Source organism: Sorex araneus, chromosome 6 (assembly GCF_027595985.1).
Source record: "Sorex araneus isolate mSorAra2 chromosome 6, mSorAra2.pri, whole genome shotgun sequence".
NCBI classification, from domain to species: domain Eukaryota; kingdom Metazoa; phylum Chordata; class Mammalia; order Eulipotyphla; family Soricidae; genus Sorex; species Sorex araneus.
The window spans coordinates 54,027,626-54,050,047 of NC_073307.1; the positions used below are offsets into that span (position 1 = coordinate 54,027,626).

Sequence of the window (22,422 nt, forward strand, 5' to 3'; positions counted from 1 at the left end):
ACCCCTTGGGTGCTTGGGTGGTTCTTTTAAGTGAAGAGATGAATAGCATCCCCTATTTTGGGATTTTTCCAACTTGTCAGTGTATTTAATATGTTTTTTTCCTCTTTAAAACTTTGGCACAGACACGCTGCTGCCTCCCTTCTTTTTTTTTTTTTTTTTTTTTTTTAAGTAGGAGTACTGCTATTTGTTCAGCCATTGATTAAGCTGATTGAATTGGCCTCCTTTCTTTTGTCCCTTGTAATCACACACATCAGGCTGGCTTTTTCCTGCTGTGGGCCTCTGGGATGTGCAGAAGCCTTGGTGACTGTATTAATAGAGCTTCATGAGGGCACACCTTGAGGTGCTTTGCCCACTCCTGGCCTACCCCACTCCCTCCTCCTTGCTTCTCTATCAATGTCTGCCCTCATGCCTCTGCACCCCCACGGCTGGCAGGCCCCACTGTCTCAGTCAGTTCCCTCATGTCCCTGCATCCCCATGGCCAGCTGCCATGCCACATGTTCTCTGGTCCAGCAGGAACCCACCATCTCAAACTGGCCTTTTCAGGCCCAGTCTGCAGGAACACGTGTCTACTCTGATGGTGGCTTCTCTAATACTGTGGTCTCTTAGAATCCCCTGTCTTTGTTACCTTCTCAAAGCCCTTTACCTCAATACACCCTTTGCCCCAGTGTTCCAGTCCATGGTCTATTCTAGAGCCATGGACAATTTAGTTTGCCCCATTATGTAGCCTTATTGTGTAATCTCACCCAGCTTTACTCTTGCGCCCAGCCTGTGCACATTGGGTCTGCTGTGCCCTCCCCCTGCTCTGCCCCTTCCCTCTGTCTGTCTGTGGGGAACGATCCCCCTGACTGCTCTCCTGCTCACCCCATTTCCTTGGCCAGGCTGGCAGCCCCTCAACCCTGTCAGTGCTCCCGCCCTCCCCATGCTCTACCCTCCCTTCTTCCCACTCTCTGAGTTACCATGAATGGTGGTTGATTCAGGGCTATACAGTGTGCTTGTGTATATTGTGAGGCTCGTGTATATTGTGAAATGAAGCCCACAGTTAAGGGAGCACCTCATCGCCCGTTCCCCCCTCCCCCCCACACATAACACACTAGGCACCTCACCTCTGGAGTAGCTTCTGACCACCAAGGCATGTCTGGCTCCTTCCCTTTCTGCTCTGCAGGTGGATTTTCTGTTCAGCTCAGGACTTAGTCCCAGTTGGAGTTCCTTCCCAGCCTCTCGGCCCTTCCCAGCCCCACCTGCCCTGCCCTGACCCCCTCAGAAAGGCCCTACAGAGCCATCTTTTCTGTCTGGTGTGTTTGTTCTGAGCTGTCTGGCCCAGCCCTCTCTGTACCCTCACTGTGACCTTGCCTTCCGTAGTTCTTGTGTGCGGTGCCATGTCAGTCTCATGTCGGGAAAGACACCTCTGCTTCTGCTAGACCCAGAGCCCTCAGTTTTTCCTGAACTTCCCACCCTTCTGGTCATTGACATCGAGTGCAGAGTCTGGGCTTCTCTCTTGTTCATTGCCAAGCTCCTATGTCTCACGGGAGCTATTGGCTAAAGTGAACTTATTGATTGATAGTGCTGCTGTGAGTATGCCCTGCACCATTGCTCTGGGACTTGTGCCCCATGAATGAGACCATCTGCTCACTGGACCTGGGTCCCTATAATCCAGGGACCAGCAGTTGACTTCCTGGGTCCCCTAACATACTAGCAGTTGGCTGCCTGGGTCCCCTAATGCGCCAGCAGTTGAATACTTAGGTCTTTGAAAAATCCGTTTTCTTTTTCACTCGGCTTCAGTTCCTGCCTTTCCAGAGCACTCTAGATCTGTTTACCTTCGGTTAACCTGTAACTCTGATGCAACTTTCAGCAGCCTGACTAGCAAGTCTGAGCACTTATTTTTTATGGTTTTCATTCTCTTACATAATTAATTAAAGGCAGTAAGACTCTTGATTCGTCCTTTCCTCGACCAAACATGGAGCAGTTTTTCTTGTCTGGACATTGTACTAACTGGGGGTTCACTATCATGGGTCTTGTGTTGATAACCCACATGGTCACAGGCCCCCAACTGTTTCTGAATTTTCCTGGTGACCCTCATCAGTCTTGCCTGGTCCCACCAACTGGTATAGCTGGTGTTCCCCCTTACACTTTTCCCTGGTGAAGGGGCCTCAGCTCCTCCTGCCTGGCTCCTCGTAGGCCTCTGTGCCCACCTTATCTTGGGTTGCAGAGGGTCAGGACTGCTCTGGTTCTGGGGGAAACACCAGCCAGGCCGGGCTCATTCATGCACATCAGCAGTACAATCTTGGCCTTCACAGGGCTGTTCTAGGGTGCCTTCAGAGAAGTGAGTTGATTGGTATAATAAGAGTCAGCAGGAGACGCTTTCTGTGCTGTCGTCTGAAGCCCTTGGCCCTTTGCTCACAGGTGGACAGCTTAGAGGAGGTCAGTCTGCAAAGTGACCAGGAGTGATTTCTTAATAATGTGCTTAGAAACTTGCTGTCTGCATTATTACTCTTATGCTTTAAAGCTCTATGTAGTATCTTAAAATTTCGTACTGAAGAGCACAGGGCCAGAAGTAACTCCTGAGCATAGCTGGGTGTGTCCTCCCTGTCTCCCCATAAAAAATCATTTTGGGGCCAGAGCAATAGAACAGCGTGGAGGACGTTTGCCTTTCACACAATTGACTGGGTTCTATCCCCGGCTTCCCATGCAGTTCCTGAGCACACTAGGAGTGAGTCCAGAGCATAGCCAGGAATAACCCCTGAGCACAGCCAGGTGTGGTCCAAAAACCCCTCAGAAAAAAAATTTTTTTTTAATGTGTTGCACTCTTTCTCTTGTTTCAGAATATGGTCTCCGGTTGGCCAGCCATATATTTGTAAAGGAAATTTCACAAGACAGCCTGGCAGCAAGAGATGGCAACATTCAGGAAGGAGACGTCGTGCTGAAGGTATGGCTGTGCTCATTCATTTCAGTAGTGTTAAGATGTGGAGCTTCCTTGGGGCAGAAAGAGCAGTTGGGCTATAAAGAGTAAAAAGCCAGTGTTTGGGACGCCACTGCTTACCCTGTCACCCCAGTCCCTTTCTCTGGAAAGAGAGTCCCCTGGGAAGTTCATCTCTGTACATGCTGTCTGTGCTCAGTCCAAACTGCTTTGTGTACACACAGGGCTCGCCGTATATAGCACGAGGTTTTGGTATAACCATTCCAGATATTGACATGTTTATTATAATAGCTGTAATTACTTGTAGTCAGTAATAAAAAAGGAAGGGCTAAGGGGATATTAATTTGCATTTATAGTGTCAGTGCAGTAGAGAGTTCTGAGTTAGTGTAGGTGGGGTTGTTGGTCATGTATTAAAGTATAAGGGAATATTTGGGGTTTTCAGCAAGTCAAGGGGCAGTTAACAAGCCCTGCAGTTAACAAGCCTTGACAGACCAAGGTTGACACTTGTCTCTTGATCTATTGTGTATATTCAAGCTACAGTCTTTTTCCCTTTGCAGATAAATGGAACTGTGACAGAAAACATGTCACTGACAGACGCAAAAACACTGATCGAAAGGTCCAGAGGCAAGTTGAAGATGGTCGTCCAGCGAGACGAGCGAGGAACCCTGCTGAACGTGCCTGATTTGTCAGACAGCATCCACTCAGCCAATGCTTCTGAGCGGGATGGTGAGTGTCACCCTTGCCAGACAGTCAGAGTCAGAGAGGTGGCCTGGGTCTCAGATTGATGGCATACAGTTCATCAGGAGTCTGCACAGGCACTGACATTGCACATGGGTCAGCGGTTTCTACCCAGTCTCAGTGATCCTTTCTTAGGAGCATTAACAGTCCCTCTTGTTTCACAGACATTTCTGAGATTCAGTCCCTGGCCTCAGACCATTCTGGCCGATCCCACGACCGGCCTGCCCGCCACAGCCGCTCACGTTCTCCTGACCAGCGCTCAGAGCCTTCCGATCCTTCCCGGCACTCTCCACCGCAGCCCAGCAATGGCAGGTGAGCCCCTGGCATGTCAGAATGGGAGGTTCAGTAGTCAAGCTCCTGCCTTGTGAGTGTGAGGCCCAGAATTCAGTTCCCAGCACCAGCAGCAAGAAGGTGTGCTGGGGGCGGGGAATTGCCTCTAAGTTAATGTCTGTACTGTAGTCTATTTTGGGTTTGTTTTGGGCCACACTCAATGGTGGGATGGGCGCTGAACCTGGCTCTGTGCTTGGGGGGTCATTCCTGGTGGTGCTCCAGGACCATATGATGTTTTAGGAATTAAACCCAGGCTTTTATGGGCCGTCTGCGCCCAGCCCTTGGGCTCTCCCTCCAGTCCCTGTTCTGTGGCCTGTTATCTGGCGCACTGGTTTCATGACTGAAAACTGGCTCTACTTTAACATGCAAATACCGTCTTGCTAAAAATGCTTGTCATTCTTTTTGCCTTGAGGGGATAAATATATTCTTTTGCTTGGTCTTTGGGCTTACTCCAAACCTGTGAAGCTTGGTGCAAGCAGGGATGCCTGTAAGTGTTTCAGGTAGTCAGTCTTGTGTCGCAACTCGATCTTATGGCTCGGAAGGAACCATGGGCAGAAACAAGTGGATGGCTGTGCTCCAGCAGCATTTCATGTACTGCCACTCTGCTTTACTGGTCCACTGCGTGGGAAGTGCCAGCAGGCTTTGGGCTCTGCTGCTTGGGAAGTTAGCATAGTAGAATTTTCTCAGGTCCGCCTCTGGCAGTGCTCGGAGTTACTCCAGTTCTCTGTGTCCTGTGTGTGCCACTACCGCCCTCCCCCCCCCCCCCCCCCCCGGCAGTGCCCAGAGGCCATGCATTGCTGGAATGGACCTGAGCCCTCTGCCCACAAACTGTGCCCACTTCCCATTGAGCCTTGGCTCCAGCCCATTGGGGTCTTTCACCAGCCAGAGCAGCTCGGTCTTGTCCTCCCTATAAAGCCACACTGTAGTGTTGCAGAGTTGACTCAGGGTTGGCATCTGGGAGCCCTGTGGTCCATCCAGCGCATTGTGTGAGCACCGCTGGATGTGGCCTAATGGACAAAACAAAAACATTTGTGCCAAAGGACCTGGAATGCTGGGAGTATGTCACTTCCCCAAGTTCGTACTGTCTTTAGGGTTATCAACACATTCAAGAATGTGAAGGGAATGATGACTCTTCTCTCCAGAAGCATGGGTAAGGACACGAATGCAAAGCAGCGTTCCTCAGAAAGCACTGCTGGCAGTGCTGGCCCAGCCCTCACTGGGCCCTGATATTTGTCCATCTCTTTTGAGTAGCTTGAAAGTTTAAGTCAATGGCTGAAAGTTGAAAGCTCTATTTTGAGTAGCTTGAAAGTTTAAGTCAATGGCTGAGCAGTTTAGGTACAGAGATGCTGTTTGGGGACTTATCAGAGTGGAGGTGTTAGCTAAAACCATCGAGCCCCTGAGTTGGCTTCAAGATGCAGTATGGAAAGACTGGGCTCAGCACATTTGTCCAGGGAAGTGAGGAGACTACCAGCAAACCTTAGGGATGCAGTGACAGTCTGGATACTTGGGAAACAGATTCTTGCTCAGTTCCCAACTGACCAGTCACGTTCCCTCTGATTGACATTTTGTAAGGGTCTAATGAATGTTTTTTAAAAGGAAAAGTCACATGCCAAACTAACTTCCTTACCACTAGTGGTTATTTTTCACTGGCAGGATTAAATCATTGATGTGGGAAAACTCCCTGGCACCATCCAGAGCAAGAGGGGACAGCCTCAGTCCAGCACGGTCCTCTCACCAAGATTGTGCTGGCTGCACATGATTAGAATGCGATTTTCTTTTCAAAAAGTAATTATCAGAAGTTTGGCTTTTCATTGTAAACAGATTCTAAATCTTAGAATTACCCATGCCTTTTCTATTTAGATTTCTCTCAATGTCTGTAACTTTAAAAGTGGAAAAAAGATGAAACTATCCAATCTGAGAGATAGTTCAGGGAAGGCCAACCTAGGCTTGATCCCCAACACCACAGGTCCCCCAAGCATCAGAGGGTGTGGCCCTTCATTTTGCTTCTCTTGGATTCTCAGGTATTCTTTTTTTTTTTTCTTTTTGGGTCACACCTGGCCATGCACAGGGGTTACTCCTGGCTCTGCACTTAGGAATTACTCCTGGCGGTGCTCAGGGGACCATATGGGATTCTGGGATTTGAACCCGGGTTGGCCGCGTGCAAGGCAAACGCCCTACCTGCTGTGCTATCACTCCAGCCCCCTTGGGGAAATGCCAGTTAAGTGGAGACTTTTGCAAAGTAAAGCCAACGTCTCGAGTTTATTTCCAATTTTTTGCGTGGTGAATTTAATTTCTGAAAATTTGTTAACCTGCATGCAGGTAAGATACAAAATAACAGTTGATTAAAGGTTTCATTTTTCTTTTAAAGTACTGTTATATTAGATTGGAGAGTACTCTGCATCTTGGAAAAGTTTATATATTTAAAAATAAACCTCCATCTATTCTTTTTTTTTTCTTTTCCTGTTTTTTTTTTTTTTTTAATATATATATATACTTTACAAATGGAACTGGAGCGGTAGCACAGCAGGTAGGCCATTTGCCTTGCACTCGACCAACAGAGGTTCGATTCCTCCATCCCTCTCGGAGAGCCTGGCAAGCTACCCATGGCGTATTCTATATACCAAAAACAGTAACAAGTCTCACAATGGAGACGTTACTAGTGCCCGCTCAAGCAAACCGATGAAACAACGGGACGACAGTGCTACAGTTAAAAGATGTTTTTAAAAATAGCTTTGTTTCTTTAAGCATAGAAAGAGATGGCATAGTGAAATACCACTTTCAATTCCTTTCCAAGAGTTTTGTCAATATGCACTTCCCTGCTAGTCACAGCATCCTGAGTGAGGCCTGGCCTTCAGGGATCGGGATCAGAATGAGCTTCTTCCTGCCCTCAAAGAGTGTGCTCTTGTCTCCTCTGCTACATCATAGCCCCCACCAACAGCTTCACTCTCTTAGGGCCATTCAAAATAGTGATTTCTTGACACTTTTTTGGGTTTGGAGCCCACCCTGCAAGTCCTTGATAGTGGGCTTTGGTTTCCTGTCTGCTCTGAAAGGTCAGCATTTCACACTCACAGTTGTGAGAATCTTCCATTTCTGTAGTACCTGGCACAAATGTTAACTGCTGTCATCATTGTGATCTTTAGTGCTGTTAGAGTCATGAACTCAGGTTTCCAAGCACGCTTTCCCATCTGCTCGCATATAGTCGTTCCTAAGGTAGGGAGGGTAGGACTCTGTGGCCAGCATGAGATTGGCAGCCAGGGTAGGCACACTCACCCATCTGACTGAGCTTGCCCTCCCTGGTGTAGAGACCAGAGGAAAAGGAAGACCTCCCTTGTCGTCATGACCTGCTTGCTCCTGTGTGTGCTGCTCTCCTCAGGGAGCAACATTGCGAGAGCCATGACTCTGGATTCATCCAGTGGTTGAACAGTGGCCTGGTCTGCTGGGTTCCTGTTCTGCTCTGCTGCTCTGCTCTTCTCCTTTGCTCTGCTCTCCTCCGCTCTCCTCTCTTCCTTCCCTTCCCTTCCCTTCCCTACCCCTTCCCTCCCTTCCCCCCCTCCTCTCCTATCCTCTCCTTCCTACTCCATCCCTCCCCTCTTCATCCCTCCCCTCCTCTCTTCCTCTTCCTCCTCTCCTCCTGCTCTCCTCTCCTCCTGCTCTGCTCCTGTGCTCTCCTTTCCTTCTCCTCCCTTCCCCTCCCCTTTCTTTTCCTACCCTTGTCTGCTCTGCTGTGCTCTCTTTGCTCTCACTGTGCACACTGCGGCTCCCCCAGCCTGGTTGGAGCTGATAGGCATGCAGGCAGGGGCTGCTCCTGTGCTTACCTCAGAATTCTCAGTTGGTAAGACAGACCAGTTTCTCAGCTTGTCCTATAGGAATGATGTGTCGCACCTTCTCTCATCTGCCCCACTTAAACAGGAGACTGGGGCTGCAGCTATTGCCTGAGCTACAGTGAGTCACTAGCACTGGGGGAGCTAGGCGAGCCTGGAACTGCTGAGATTTATTTCATAGGTCTCCAGTCACTCATTCCCAAACTAACCGAAGTCTTCAGTTTTTAAAGAATAAGCTATAATTACTGGGGGGAAAGCTAAATTTTTAGTTGACACACATTTCTAAAAACCATGTTCCTTCTGAATATTCCAGAAAATGGCATCTGTTTGTTGTTTTTCCTGTGAGAAATAGTCACAGTCCTGAAGTTGGCATGTTGCTGTAGATATGCTCATGTATAGTATGTGACATGAAGTGACCTGGGATTTTAGAGTGGGAGAAGTTTCTGGCCTAAACCCTGTGCCAAGCCAAGCTGGCATCATGTTGGGGATCAGCCCCCCAGCCTTTCCAGCCATTTTCTTGGGGCCCAGGCAGCCCATCTGCATGGGTGTAAAGAGGTTTCTGCAGAAAGCCCCTAGAGAAGTCTTGGCTTCATGGAAGGATGTGGCCCCTTGGTGCGCCTCATGTGTTGGCTGTCGCCTGCCTTGCTTTTGGGGAGCTGTGAGTAACTTTCCACCCTTTTCCAGAGAGCTGGGCTTGGAAACTAGTTCTTTCTCTGGAACGAGCGGGTGCCGGGGCCCAGAGGCTGAACAAATTGTGAGGATGTTTCCAGCGCTTAACTGTGTGAGAATGGGGGAGCCACCTTCGTTGCAGGTGAATGTGAGCCATGAGCTCGTGTTTCCTGATCTTTGCCTTTGGCTCTGTGATAATGATCTCAGCACCGCCCGCTCAGTGGTGCTGGATAGGCTGTGTGTGTCTGGACACGGTCTGCGCGTGTCACTTGTGAGGTCGTGCTCTGCTGTTACCTTCTCTCTGCAGTCCAAGGAGGCTGTGACTCTGGCGGGGCCTGGGGATGGGTCAGCACTGGGGGGTCTTCTCATGGGGGCAACTGTGCCTTCATCATTCATGCCTCTGGCTCATCCTTTAGTTACTGAAGCCCTCCGTGTGTGCCCCTGTCTGCTTAAAATGACCCTCGAGGCATCAAGGGAGCCCAGCAGACAGCCATTGTGAAATGTGACAGGGTCCTTTCCCTTCATGGCCCATGCTTGATGTGAAGAAGGGACCAGCCGAGACAAGTTCTCTTTGCTTCCCTCCTACAATTAGAGGACAAGCAATACAGAGTAGGACACACAACATGGGCTGATCTGGAGAGGGCGATGCAGGCACTGTGGCAGAGGACAGGAGGCCACCCGCAGAGTGGGGGGAGAGAGTGTGGCAAGGTGGAGGCGACCTAGTGATCTGCTCTGTTTGCTTAGGGAAAATAAGAAATGTTCTTTTAGGAATTGCTTATTGAAAACTTGCGGATATTATGTGTATGGAGCTCTGTAGCCAACTGTTTCAGAGTTGAGCACCCTGCCCTGAGCTCTGGTTTCCTCAGTGCAAGCCCACTGTGCTGCCGCCCATGGGGAGTTTCTGGCTACCAGATTAGAATTCTGCCTGGGGTTTTGTTTTTGAGCTGCCCTCTGAGGGGCTGGGCTGCAGGCAGACAGGAGTTTATTCATTTCTCGAGTTCCCGTCCCCGACGGGAGCAGCCAGTGCTCAGTGCCTGCTGACAGGTGCTCACGTGGCTGGGCTCTGTAGCAAGAGCAGCTGGACTCAGCATGTCAAAGGGTAAAAGCTCTTTACTCCCCCCATTCATATACAACATAAATTATGAAGCATGAGATTTTATAAGACTGTCCTCCTAGCTGCTACCATAAGTGTGGGATATGCCTACCAGATCCTTTGTCTCAGACTCAGTGGCAGCAAGGAGCCCATGTGGCCTTTGTGAGATGAACGAAGTAGGTGCTTCCTTTGCAGTGTTGCCTCCTATCTCATAAGGATGCCGCTCTGGCCCTGGGGGCTATTCCACTCTAGGCTGTGCTTGGAGCCTGCTTAATGACTTTCAGACTACCAGTGAAAGGCAGGTGATTCCGGCCCCTCAATGAGAGTCAAGCCACAAGTTTCTTGGTCTTTCCTCAGTCGTTCTTGCTAAAAATCATTGAGTCCTACAAAAATAGGCAATTTCTTTTTTAAAAAAGGTGAATTGTTGACTAAACCACAGATACTTAGCAATCAAACTTTTTAAATGACAGATTTATTTTCCTTCTAGTTCAGACAGATCAGGTTCATGAGCATCTGAGAGTTGGGGTGCTTAGTACAGATGGTGAGTCTAATAAGCCTTAGCTAGCTCATTGCTGCAAAGCCACTTGTCAGCATGAGCCTCAAGTTTTTGCGAAATGTGTACACTTACTGCTGGGAATAGAGTTTGCTCTGTTCAGAGCAGACAGATTGCTGCAGATACAGCAGAGTAGGTGTAAGGTAATTACTCTTGCTGCCTTCTCTGCGTGCAGCTGAGCAGCTCAGGCCTGCCATGGAATCTGCCCGCCTTTTTCATTCTTAGAATTCTTTGTGTGCCATTCAGGGAGAGATCATTAATTATTTTAATTGCTATCAAGGAAGCAGTGCTGTGTAAATATCAGGATGTTTCATACGGAGTTTAGAGGATTAGCAGCTATTGCAGGATTCTGATGAGTCAGCCTTGAGTGTACCTTCGTTTCTTTCCTTGCCTGTGAGGAAGATCTCTGAAATGCCTCTTTTATGTTTGGGGAAGCTGGTTTTTAAGTCACTAGGTATGATCAGTCCCTGTTGGTTTCCTTCTGCCTAAGCTATGTAGGTCTCGCCTCCCTGGCTGCAGTGGCCTGTGGTTGCACACACTTGAGTGTGGTGCTTGCTGGGTGCTTCCCATGCATCTGCCTGCCCCGAGACTGGCACTTAGGGCCGAATTTGGTCTCACACCTGCAATGCAGGTCCTGTTCTAGCCACCCTGCCATTCCCCAGGCCTACACCTGAAGGTGTTCGTCAAATACGTGTAGTCTATTCCTTCTTGTTGGTTTCACTGAGTGTATAATCTGGTTATCCACCTTTTGGCTGTTGCCATTGATGGGCGCAGACCTAAGAAGGCTGCCTCTGTACAAAGGCAAGCTCTCTTGCAGCATTCTGTCCCCACCTTGGGCCAAGACCTGTCCCTGTTGTTGCCACTATTCCGGAGAGCAGGGGAATGTGACTGTGCATGGTTGGGCACAAGTGAAAAGTCAGAAACAAAAAATGTATCAGTTGCTCTTCAGATGAGAGACAGAAATGCCCTTGTTGCACTTGTGAGGTTCTGGAGACTGGGAAGAGCCATGTAGGCAGATGAGCATCAGTCAGTTGTTGTCCTAGAAAGTCACCTTTCCTCATAGTGGCTCAAGAGCTTGGTTTTGTTGAAATGAAGTTTCAGTATTTTTTTGAGAGCCATTAGGGCTTTCGAGGACAATGTGCTTTTCTTGTTAACAGCCGTGGCATGTCTGAGTCACAGCAATTGCTCGGATCCAGAGTCTTCTAAACTCAGTGTTCTTGCAATTGGCTTTCAGTGCTCACACTCACAAGAGAGCGTTCTCTTGCTTGAAAAGGTCCATCATTCTGTGGTCAGACTCAAGATTGGTATCTCTTCATCATTATGTTTGCCATGAGCCACGTGGGGAGCCGTGTGAGTGGGAAATAATTGGACTTTGATGGCTCATGAGACAGTGTCTAAAAGCATTGATGACATACTGGTTTTATAATGTTTTGGACATCTCGGGTGAAATAAAATATATTTGTTGATTACATCTTTTTGAACAGGCTTTGGGCACTTTTGACTTTCACCAGAGTGACTTGTTTCCTAAGGATCCTTACGCAGCATTGCCCGAGTGTCATGTTGTTGAGTAATGCCTCCATCTTTTGGTAGATAATGGAAATGCACTGTTTTTAAAAAGTGTTGATTTTTCTGAATAGTGTGACAAATTTGATGGAAGATATATGTTCCGTCTGTCTGGAGTTTTGTCACAGTAAATACATTATATGGGGTGAAAGGTGATTAATAACGTAATGTGACAATTAGCCAAAGATTAAAATGATAGCAGTTTTGTAAGAGGTACACTTAGAGCCTGCTGTACAGGAAATGATGGTCTGTTGGGTACCATTGGTGAAGACATTTGAATATTATCGTTGATTCTATTATTGAGATGGTAGTTAATATTATCATCAGCCACACTTGAAATGGATGAGGTTTTCCTTAAGTTACCAGAAACTAAATGGGAATCCTCATCTCTGTTTTTTGTTGTTGTTGTTTGTTCGGTATGGGTGTGGGGTTCCAGTACTCAGGGACTGTTTCTCCCACTGTTCTGGGGACAGACTTTGCTGGGGATTGAACCCGGGGTTCTCTCATTCCAGGCCTCTCCCTGGCCTCCTTTATTTTAAGTAAATTGGTTTAAAGACTGCATGTTGCAAAGCAACAGGAAAAGGAACTGTTACAGAAATACAGGACTGGGGCAGTTCTTGAATTTTATTCTCTTTGAAGTGTTCTTATTTTCCATCTACCATTGCACTGTAGCACTGTCGTCTCGTTGTTTGTTGATTTGTTCGAGTGGGCACCAGTAACGTCTCCATTGTGAGAGTTGTTACTGTTTTTGGCATATTGAATACGACACAGGTAACTTGCCAGGCTCTGCCGTGCGGGTGGGATACTCTCGGTAGCTTGCCAGGCTCTCCGAGAGGGACGGGGGAGTCAAATCCGGGTCGTCTGCGTACAAGACAAACGCCCTACCTGCTGTGGTATCACTCTAGGTATAGTAGTGAGCTTAGCAGCCTTCTAGTCTATCATTAGCACTTCTAATACAAAGAAGGTTGGGGCAGTTTACTGTTTTGTACTGCCCTTTTGTACTGTCTAAGGCACCTACATTTATTTGGAAATAAAGCTTAACTTTTTATTCATACTTTTATATGTCATTTTATATGTAAGATTTCATTACACAAGAGTGGCTAAAAAGGTTGACATTTTTCATGAGTTAAACATAGTTTATTCTGGTTTGAACTAGAAAATATTTTGGCTTTTATAATTTTTTTCTAAAAATGACTTTGTTTAAATGCAGGTACTTAATATCTATAATTGACATCTCCTGGATTTTTTTTTTCACTACCATCTCGTTGCTGTAGATATTGAGGAAAACCTGTGGAATTTTTTTACAGTAATTAAAATGTTAAGTAATTTTGTATTTTTTGCACTTATTGAAAACTTTCCCCAACATTACAGGCCTTGTTATTGTGATTGTATTATCTGAGTCTTCAAAATCACAGCAAATAACAGTCCTGTTGGCAGGTATCTGTGTTGTTACTGATTGTAGCATCTGTCCATTCAGCATTTCACTGTTTAATGTGGTGTCTTCCCTTAGTTTATTAACTAGTCTCATAAATTAATTGTATTGCCTGTGTCTTTGCGTTATGTGTGGTTTTTTTGTTGGAATGATTTTTTGTGTGTGTTTGACCATTTGAATTTAATTAATTTTTGAATTTATTACAATGAATGATTCCTAATGTCGAACCAGCCTTGCTTTTTGAAGTAATTCTGCTTTTGTGGTCATTATATAATAATATTTTGATACATTATAATATTTATGTAGCTGGCATTTTATGACACCATTCTTTGTATTACTATGTATGCTTGGAATTTTCCATAGCAAAAGAATCTCTTAATTACCGTAGAGCGCTTGCAGTAGTTTCTATGATCCAAATGATTGAAGAATAAATCATTTTGGTTTTTAGTGGTTAGGTTCAGTCCGTGTAAAACTCCTATACTGCCTTTAGGGATGGTAGATTTAAATGTATTTTTTTGAGGTGTATTTTTGCCCCTTAAAAATAGGTACAGTATCTAAGTGTGAATCACTGTATCACTGTGATCCCATTGTTCGTTGATTTACTCAGCGGGCACCAGTAACGTCTCTATTACACTCAGCCCTGAGATTTTAGCAGCCTCCTTTACTCGTCTTTCCCAACAATTGGAGGCTCTTTCAGGGTCAGGGGAATGAGACCTACGGTTACTGTGAATAATATATTCACACCTATCTAAGTGTGAATAGATAACAAAAATCATATATATATATATATATATATATGTATCTATCTCTGTAGCTTTATAAAACCTTGGTTCATCAGGCCTCAGGTGTGGGGCACATTCATTGCCACCAAGCTCCTTCCTTGGCTCTCTTTATCTGTTCATTCTTGTTTTCTGGGGAAACTTGGTGGGCATTTAATTTCTGTTGTTTTGTTGCAATTGGAAATACTAATAGAAAAATAATACTACAGATAGGTTCTAGAATTTTTGTCTAGGTGATAAGATGCTTTCTAATCTTTGAATTTGCAGTTTGCTAATTACTATTGAGGTTGAATGTGTTTTCTGGGTTACTCTTAGTACATCTTTTGGTGAATAACCTCTTCTGGCCATTCTTTTTCTCTTGACCTGTGTCTTTTAAACTCATTTGTAGTTATCAGATTAATCTTACATTGTTGTTGATCATTAATATTGGTTACATAGATGTCAGTTTAAATTCCATGAAATTGCTACTGCTCAGCTCTTAGTGTTACAAGTTATTTGTATGTTTTGAACTTTTGTATGTATTTGCTTTTGTTGATACAATTTGGCTTTTGTGCACAGGTCTCACTTTACAAAGCCTCTATCTTTGAGGCTACAAAAAAATTATGGGGGCCTTTTTGGGTCATGACCAACAGTACCCAGACCAGGGAAGTGCTCTTGGCTTTGTGCTCAGAGATCACTCCTGGTGGGGCTCAGGAGACCATATATGATGCAGAAATTGAACCTTGGGTCTGCTGTTTGCACAGCAAGTACTTATCCTGCTATTCTCTCTCTGGCCCACACTTTTTTTTAAACCTCTGTGTCCCCAGTAGCGCAGCTCTGATCCATCAGATATGTCCTTGCCCATCTTCTGTTCTGTTACCTTGACCTGTTTGTCATTTCCTGTGGAAATTACCACTCAACTTTTATTTACTTATATATTTGAGATTTGGGGTCACATTTGGCTGTGCTCAGGCCTTATTTCTGCCTTGGCTACCAGGGTTACTCCTGGCAGGCCTTGGGGGACCTTTTGTGGTGCCAAGGATTGGCATACAGGTTGGCAGCATGCAGGACAAGCGCCTTGACCGCTGTACTGCCTCTCCTTCCCCTCCACTCTACTTTTAACTATGAATTTTGTAGAATATATATATATATATATTTTTTGCTTTTCGGGTCACACCCAGCGATGCACAGGGGTTACTCCTGGCTCTACACTCAGGAATTTCTCCTGGCGGTGCTGGGGGACCATATGGGATGCTGGGAATCGAACCCGAGTCGGCTGCTTGCAAGGCAAATGCCCTACCGGCTGTGCTATCGTTTCAGCCCCTGTAGAATATTTTATTATTTTTTTATTATTATTATTATTTTTTGGTTTTTGGGTCACACCCGGCGATGCACAGGGGTTACTCCTGGCTCTTCACTCAGGAATTACCCCTGGCGGTGCTCAGGGGACCATATGGGATGCTGGGATTAGAACCCGGGTCGGCCACGTGCAAGGCAAAAGCCCTACCCGCTGTGCTATCGCTCCAGCCCCTGTAGAATATTTTAAACTTGGAGCAAGTTCTTACAGTTAAGTTGACTTGGCTATTCTTCTAGCAGATTTTGCAATTCTTTTTTTCTAATAATTTTATTTTTTAATATCTAGTCACCGGAGCAGAGAGGACGAGAGGATTTCTAAACCTGGTGCCATCTCCACGCCTGTAAAGCATGCAGATGATCAGACCCCTAAAGCAGTAGAAGAAGTCAGAGTCGAAAGAAGTGAAAAACCAGCGCCCACTCTTCCAGGTATGGTCAGCGGACTCCGGGAGGACCCGAGTGACCATCATGGGTACAGTAGCACTGCATGCTCGCTGCCTTTGGCCAACATCTAGCTTTCCTCTGGGGCCCTTGGCAGGAGCAGAAGGCTCCTGGTGGGTCATAGAAGTTCCTGGTTAAACGGGTTTCTGGCTAGCCTTGCATCCTTAGCCAGGTATTGTTAGCCCTGCTCACTGCACAGCAGATTGGCTTCAGTGCTTTCCTTATTTCAGTTATTTTGCTTCTTGGAATATTTTTATGTATGTGCCTGTACTTGTCGAGTGACACCTGGAATAAGACTTGACTCTCTGTAAGAGCTTTGGTTGCTTGGAGAGTCTGGATATTGTGTTTGCTACACACCCCCTTTACTTCTGTCCAGTCTTCTCTGTTCTGCTTGCTGAGTGGCAATGTGGATATCCCTGTGAAAGTGGCCCCAGGGAAGGAGGTCTAAATCTGAACCGAGGAATGCCTTCGTCCCTGCAGCCTTCCTCTATTACTTTTGGCTAGAGAAGAGATATTTCAGACCCTGGGGTGGACGCTGGAGCGATACTCAGCCACCGTGTAGCAGGTGCGCTTGTTAGTGTGACTCATGGACGGATGGCTGAACTCCTCAGAGTTCTGTAAATGTTGTTGATGATGAATCGTTCATATTTTACAAACGTTTTATTGTTTAGTTATTTTACTGATTGCTTAATTTTCTGTCCTGCTCCTCTTTTAAAATAAAGTTAAAAGAATCTTATTTGCATAACTTTTGTTTTCCTCCCCTTAGAACCAAAGCCTGTATATGCTCAAGTTGGGCAGCCTGATGTGGACTTGCCTGTTAGCCCTTCTGACGGGGTCCTACCTGATTCAGCACACGAGGATGGGATTCTGCGGTAAGCATTGCTTCAAGTAGATTTTCAGGATGGAAAGAAAGCATAGTAGATGCTTTCTTGCCTTGCACATAGCCAACTTGGATTTTGTCTGCGCCCCCACCAGGAGTGATCTCTGACCACAGAACCAGAGTATGTGGCCCAAAATCAGAAGGGAAAAAGGATTTGGGGAGAGGGGCACAACATTGTATCCTTTAAATAACAGATTGTATGCTGCTTACTATTGTATTCAGGGTCTGGGAAGTTGGCTTATTGTTTGTTTTTAATTTATATGATAGGATCAGAGACTAGAGAACAAAAGGGAAACTTCCGTGATGTTCACATCTTACCATTGTCTTCTACCTAGTTTCAGGTCAGGAGTGACAAAATAGCAGAATGGTTTTCTACTTCAACATCAAAACCTTTCAAACTTTCTAATGCCTTCATTAAAAAAACCTGTAGTTAACGTTTCTCAGTATTGTCTTTGGGTCACTCAAACTGTTGGTCAGGATCTCTCTCTCTCTCTCTCTCTCTCTCTCTCACACACACACACACACACACACACACACACACACACACACCTGACTGACCAGGTGGCAGTCACAGTTTACACATGCCCCAACTGTTCTCTCTCTCTCTCTCTCTCTCTCTCTCTCTCTCTCTCTCTCTCTCTCTCTCACACACACACACACACACGAGTCCTAGGCTTTGGTCTTCTTAATGGGGTGTGAGTAGCCCATCTCTAGCACTGACTTAGGCTGTGCAGATGGGGCAGAGTTGAAAACACCACCTGTGGCTCATGACGCTCCCTGAGATCAGGCTTTCTTGTTGGTTACAAGGCCAGATTGCACTTTTCATCTGTCGTCCTCCAAGCCACTAGCTGATCTGAGACCCTCTGGTCAGGTGAGCAGAGGCCTGTCCTGGGCCCCTCAAGGATATCCTGGAGGTGTGTTTGAGAGCACTGTGGGAGGAGTCTGGAGAAGGCTCCAGTTCTTGCCAGGAAGGTGGGGACACTCTGCCATGGGGCTGAGGGCTTGTGTGTGGGCTGGACCAAGAATGCTTCTAGCCTGGGCCACAAGTGGCATCTCTGGGCTGCAATGCAGGGGGTGGCACTCCTGCAGATGGGCACCCACCAGCTGCTTGCCTTGGAGGCTCGCCCCCAGTCTTTGCTCCCTCTGTAGAACTCTCCTCCTCTCTCTGTAGCTCCTTCTTGGGTGGCTCCCGCTGAGGTCCTCTGTGTTCCTTACTGGGTCAGGACTGGGTCAGGAGGAAGAAGATCTGGTGCAGTGGTGTGGAGGAGTGTGGTAGTCGTAGGAACCTCCAGGGTTATTCATGTCTCGGATCTTCTCCAGCAGAGCTTTGTTCCCAGGGTTTGTTCAGTGTTTGTTTCAGGGGCACTGAGTGGGCTTGAGAGAATACAGGGCTTAGGTATTCTTGCTCATGGCCAACTCTGATTCCATCCCCAGCACCACAGTCAGTCCCCGGAGCCCTGCCAGGAGTGAGCCCTGAGCATGCCCAGTATGACCCCTCCCAGCCCCAAACAAAAAGGGCAGAGGTTGAACATGGGGCAAGTTTAGAAAGACTGAAGGATGAGATTTCTGTTTAGAATAGAGAGGGTAGCCAGACCAGGGAGCCGAGTGGCTCTGGATCTGCTGCTGGAAGGTAGGAGCACTGAACTGTGCCTGATTTTGATGCTGTTATTAGGGAAATTGACCAATTTATGCTGTGATTTCTATTTTTATAAAGCTACTCAGTTATTTAGAAAAACCAATTTAATATGAATTGAGATGGGAAAATGGAAAAATTTGATGAGCCTTTGGGAATGCACCAGAAGAAGGAGATTTGGGAAAATCCTATTTTTTCATAAGCTACCTATATATTTTTATTAATCAGAAAATAAAGGACTGTTTAATCTGATTTAGAATTCTAATACCTATTTGCTCACTAAATTGGTGGCATAGGGGGGAAAGGAAGAGTTTCTGGATGAGGGGTCTTTTATTTCTCTCTGAGTATGGTTTTTGTTATAGCAGTTCACTATCACTTTCCAAATGTCTCCTAACTGTTTCAAATGAAATTATTTGTTTTTACAGGCCCAGCATGAAATTGGTAAAATTCAGAAAAGGAGACAGTGTGGGTTTGCGGCTGGCTGGTGGAAATGATGTCGGAATATTTGTGGCTGGCGTTCTGGAAGATAGCCCTGCGGCCAAAGAGGGTCTAGAAGAGGGTGACCAGATTCTCAGGGTATGTGAGTCCATCAGCGTGAGTGGGTGTGAGGTTCGTAGGTCTCTGGAAGCTTTGGACACAGCACCCTCCCATTAGAATTGGACACAGACTCTCTCCCAGACTCCTGTGGGACCTGCTTGTGCTGGATTTGCTACTGCCTGTTCCTGCCTTTGCCCCGCTCTCCGTCTGCTGTCTTTTCCATGGTGCGAAGCTTTGCTCCCTTTTCTTTACTGGGTTTCTGGAACCTGCCAGATACCTAGCTGAGCCAAACATTCATACTGGCCTGACTGCTGTGGGCATAGCTGCCCGGGTCTGCTCATTTTCCTCTGGGAGACTCTGCAGTGGCCCTTGGAGTCCTCCTGTGATAGCCTGTATAGGGGGCAGTGTGTGGTGTGCACTGCCCCAGCTGGGGCCACTCTTGAAGGGAGAGGGACAGTTGTGAGGCAGGAGCACATCCCCCCATACCCCCATTCTCCCCACTGGGGCCACTCTCTGCATTGCTGCTTGGTTCCACGGCTCCATGCAACTCTTTCCCTCTGAAAGTACCAAATCTGCATACAGGTATACTTGGCCCTAGTTGAGTCAGAAGAGGAAGCCTACGGGGTTCTCAGTCCCTGTCTTTCTGCCATTGCCTCCCACATGGCTCCGATTGCTTCCTGTTCAGTCTCCACGCTTGCCTATTTGCTGGTATCTTTCTTGGTTCCTCTTCGTGGACTCTCCTGTCAGCTGAAGCTCCTCCATGTCCCCTTCTCCGTCCCTTCTGCTGTCAAGCTGGTTACCTATGTCCCCTTCTCTGCTTTTGCATTGGAACCTCCAGAGCCAACATTTGCCTCATCTGCCCTGTTGTCCGAAGGAATCTGACTGGCCAAGTCTTCCTTTTCAGGCCACTCCACAGTGCCATAGGGGCACAATGTGGACAGCTCCACTGCTCAGCCTTTCTGTTCTCTCCTGACCCCTCCTGCACTCAGGCATTCAGGAAGCAGTAGCAGTACAGTGCTCCCTTGTGACTTGGATGCCCGTGGCAGCTTTGTAATTAGTCTTGACTCTCCAAACTTTACAGAACCCCTCAGTCTGTGCCTGCTGCCCTGGCCGTTTCTGCTCTTCCTGCCAGGCTTTAACAGGTCTACACTTTGGTCCCCATTCGACCTTGTCCTGGGGCTTCATCATGGTGATTTTATTCACTATGTTTCCAAGCTCATGTACCATGCTAAAGTATTCAAATCATGCTCCCACACCCCTCAATTTCTTGCTGGAAGCACTTCAGGCATGCATCATTTAAAAATTTTTTCTTAATTGTTTGTGTTGGACCAAGGATATATGTAGCTCAGTGATAGAGCAAGTATTTTGTATGCATATAACCTGGGTTCAAAAAAAAAGTTTTATTTTGGTTTTGTACCATAAAAATAGTACATAGTGACCTCTTTAATGGAAACAAAATTTCAAAAGGTGAATAGAGGAACATCTTGTCTGTGACCTTCACACTCACTGGTCACATTTTGGGAAGTTTCACTTTGGTCCTTAGGGACTTCAGCTAGGAGTGAATTATTGCCTTGGTAACGTTACCCTGTATTATCCAAGTGTCTCTTGCTCCAGACTCCTCATTCCTTTGGGTTTCGGCTTCAGAGACTAGTCACCAGTTTGACTATTGTACACTCACAAAGTGGGTGATTTTTGAGTTTTATTTTTTTAATTTAAAATAATTTGCTTAAAAATCACATCTGGCAGTGCTCAGGGGTTACTCCTGGCTCTGAACTCAGGAATCATTCCTGGTGTTTCTCAGGAGACCATATAGGATGCTCGGAGTGGAATGTGCAAAGCTAATGCTCTACCCATTGTGCTATCACTTTGCCCCTGATTCCAAGTTTTAAAGCAAGAGATTTTATAGAAAGAATATTTGTAGTTCGATTTTTGTCATCTGATTGAAACTGGCTAGATTTTTCAGGGGCTGATCTTGAGCATCAGGATCTATGGATTCTGAATAGATATCCCACCCTAGTTCACTTCTTTGACTTGGTTCTACTTATTTTGTCATTCTGAATAGACTTCCCACCTTAGTTCACTTCTTGATTTTGGTTCTATTAATTTTGTGTTCATGTATGTCTTGGTCTCCAGAGTAAAATTAAAAAGTCCCCATTGTTTGAAATTTTCAAACTAAGTAAACTCTGAGAAGTTTTGATCATTGTAGACTGTGTTTTAAGAATATGTTGTGAAATGATTTGACAGGTAAACAACGTGGACTTCACGAACATCATCCGAGAGGAAGCTGTTCTTTTCCTGCTGGACCTCCCGAAAGGAGAAGAAGTGACCATCCTGGCCCAAAAGAAGAAGGACGGTGAGAGGCGCCGTCTTTGAATCGAGACACCAGGGCTTCTGTAGGAATTTCCAGTTCTATGTTTTAAAAATGATTCAAAGTTGAGTTGACAGCCTAGTGTACTCGTCCGAGAGGGAGTTTATCTTGCCATCATCCAGGTGCACAGTTTTCTGCTGTGATCATTAGCCTTGCTCTGGGCAGAGAGGCAAGAGGGATACTGTTTGTTGACTTGCCACCAGGTCAGTAACACTCACCCTCTCAGATGTATATGGGTTTTGCCCTGATAGTTCTCCCTGCTCTGTGCTCGCCCAGACCTGAGAGAATTCATTCTCTCTGACAGGGCGGACACTGGCTTTCTTTAGAACAGTCTCTTCCCCAAGCCATATCGGTAGTCAAGGACCCATCACCTCTGCTGAAGGGTGGGGTGTGCTGGCATCCTGCCTATCTTTGTTGGCAGTCAGACCTCTCTACGGATATTGGCCATGTCCAATAATTGAAACAAAAAGCACATTGTGGCTTTTGTGGGTCTACTCAGAGCTCCCATTCTCGGGACAACAGTGCTGTCCATACATTATGGCACATGGGCAGGAATTGGTGCTGTTGTTTCTGGTACTGTTGATCTGGTATCTGGTGTATGGTGTGTTCTTCTGAGGTTAATTTCCTATCCCTATTTTTTATTTTGGTTCCTTTTAGTTTATCGTCGCATCGTTGAATCAGATGTTGGGGATTCTTTCTATATTCGAACCCATTTTGAATATGAGAAGGAATCTCCCTACGGACTTAGCTTTAACAAAGGAGAGGTGTTTCGTGTCGTGGATACCTTGTACAATGGGAAACTGGGCTCTTGGCTTGCTATTCGGATTGGTAAAAACCATAAGGAAGTGGAGCGAGGCATCATCCCTAACAAAAACAGGTAGGAATGTTGGGGGTACTACTTCTCACTGAGGGCTGATGAGAGAGGAGTTCCTGTGCCCTGTTAGTTGGTGCCCCTGGGAATTGGTCTCTGCTGTGCTAACCATTGCACCTTTGTTCTGCAGGTCCTTTATGTGAACCCTGACTATTGAACCCTCACTGGGTGGCAGGGGGTGTCTCTGGTATTTCCACCGTCTGTTACCTGGAGCTATTTCTTTCCAGAGCCGAGCAGCTGGCCAGTGTGCAGTACACGCTTCCCAAAACAGCTGGAGGTGACCGTGCCGACTTCTGGCGGTTCCGGGGGCTCCGCAGTTCCAAGAGGAACCTCCGGAAGAGCAGAGAGGACTTGTCGGCTCAGCCAGTGCAGACCAAGTTCCCCGCGTATGAGAGAGTCGTCCTTCGGGAAGGTAGGCAGTGTATGTGTGTAGTTATCTGGGGTTGGCCACAAGCACCCAAACCCCTG

The 22,422-nt window shown here is 46.6% G+C and overlaps 1 protein-coding gene across 12 annotated transcripts in view; it reads left to right on the forward strand.

Annotated features, from left to right (window-relative positions):
• The window catches only part of TJP1 (tight junction protein 1), a 162,373-nt gene that overhangs the window by 119,415 nt on the left and 20,536 nt on the right, over positions 1-22,422 (forward strand). For all 12 annotated transcript variants that reach the window (XM_055141310.1, XM_055141312.1, XM_055141308.1 and 9 more), the window contains 9 exons: positions 2,820-2,923; positions 3,472-3,640; positions 3,817-3,964; positions 15,514-15,653; positions 16,432-16,537; positions 18,604-18,754; positions 20,960-21,068; positions 21,741-21,960; positions 22,182-22,366. In XM_055141310.1, coding sequence (XP_054997285.1) covers positions 2,820-2,923; positions 3,472-3,640; positions 3,817-3,964; positions 15,514-15,653; positions 16,432-16,537; positions 18,604-18,754; positions 20,960-21,068; positions 21,741-21,960; positions 22,182-22,366 — 1,332 coding nt within the window. The remainder of the gene's footprint in view (positions 1-2,819; positions 2,924-3,471; positions 3,641-3,816; positions 3,965-15,513; positions 15,654-16,431; positions 16,538-18,603; positions 18,755-20,959; positions 21,069-21,740; positions 21,961-22,181; positions 22,367-22,422) is intronic.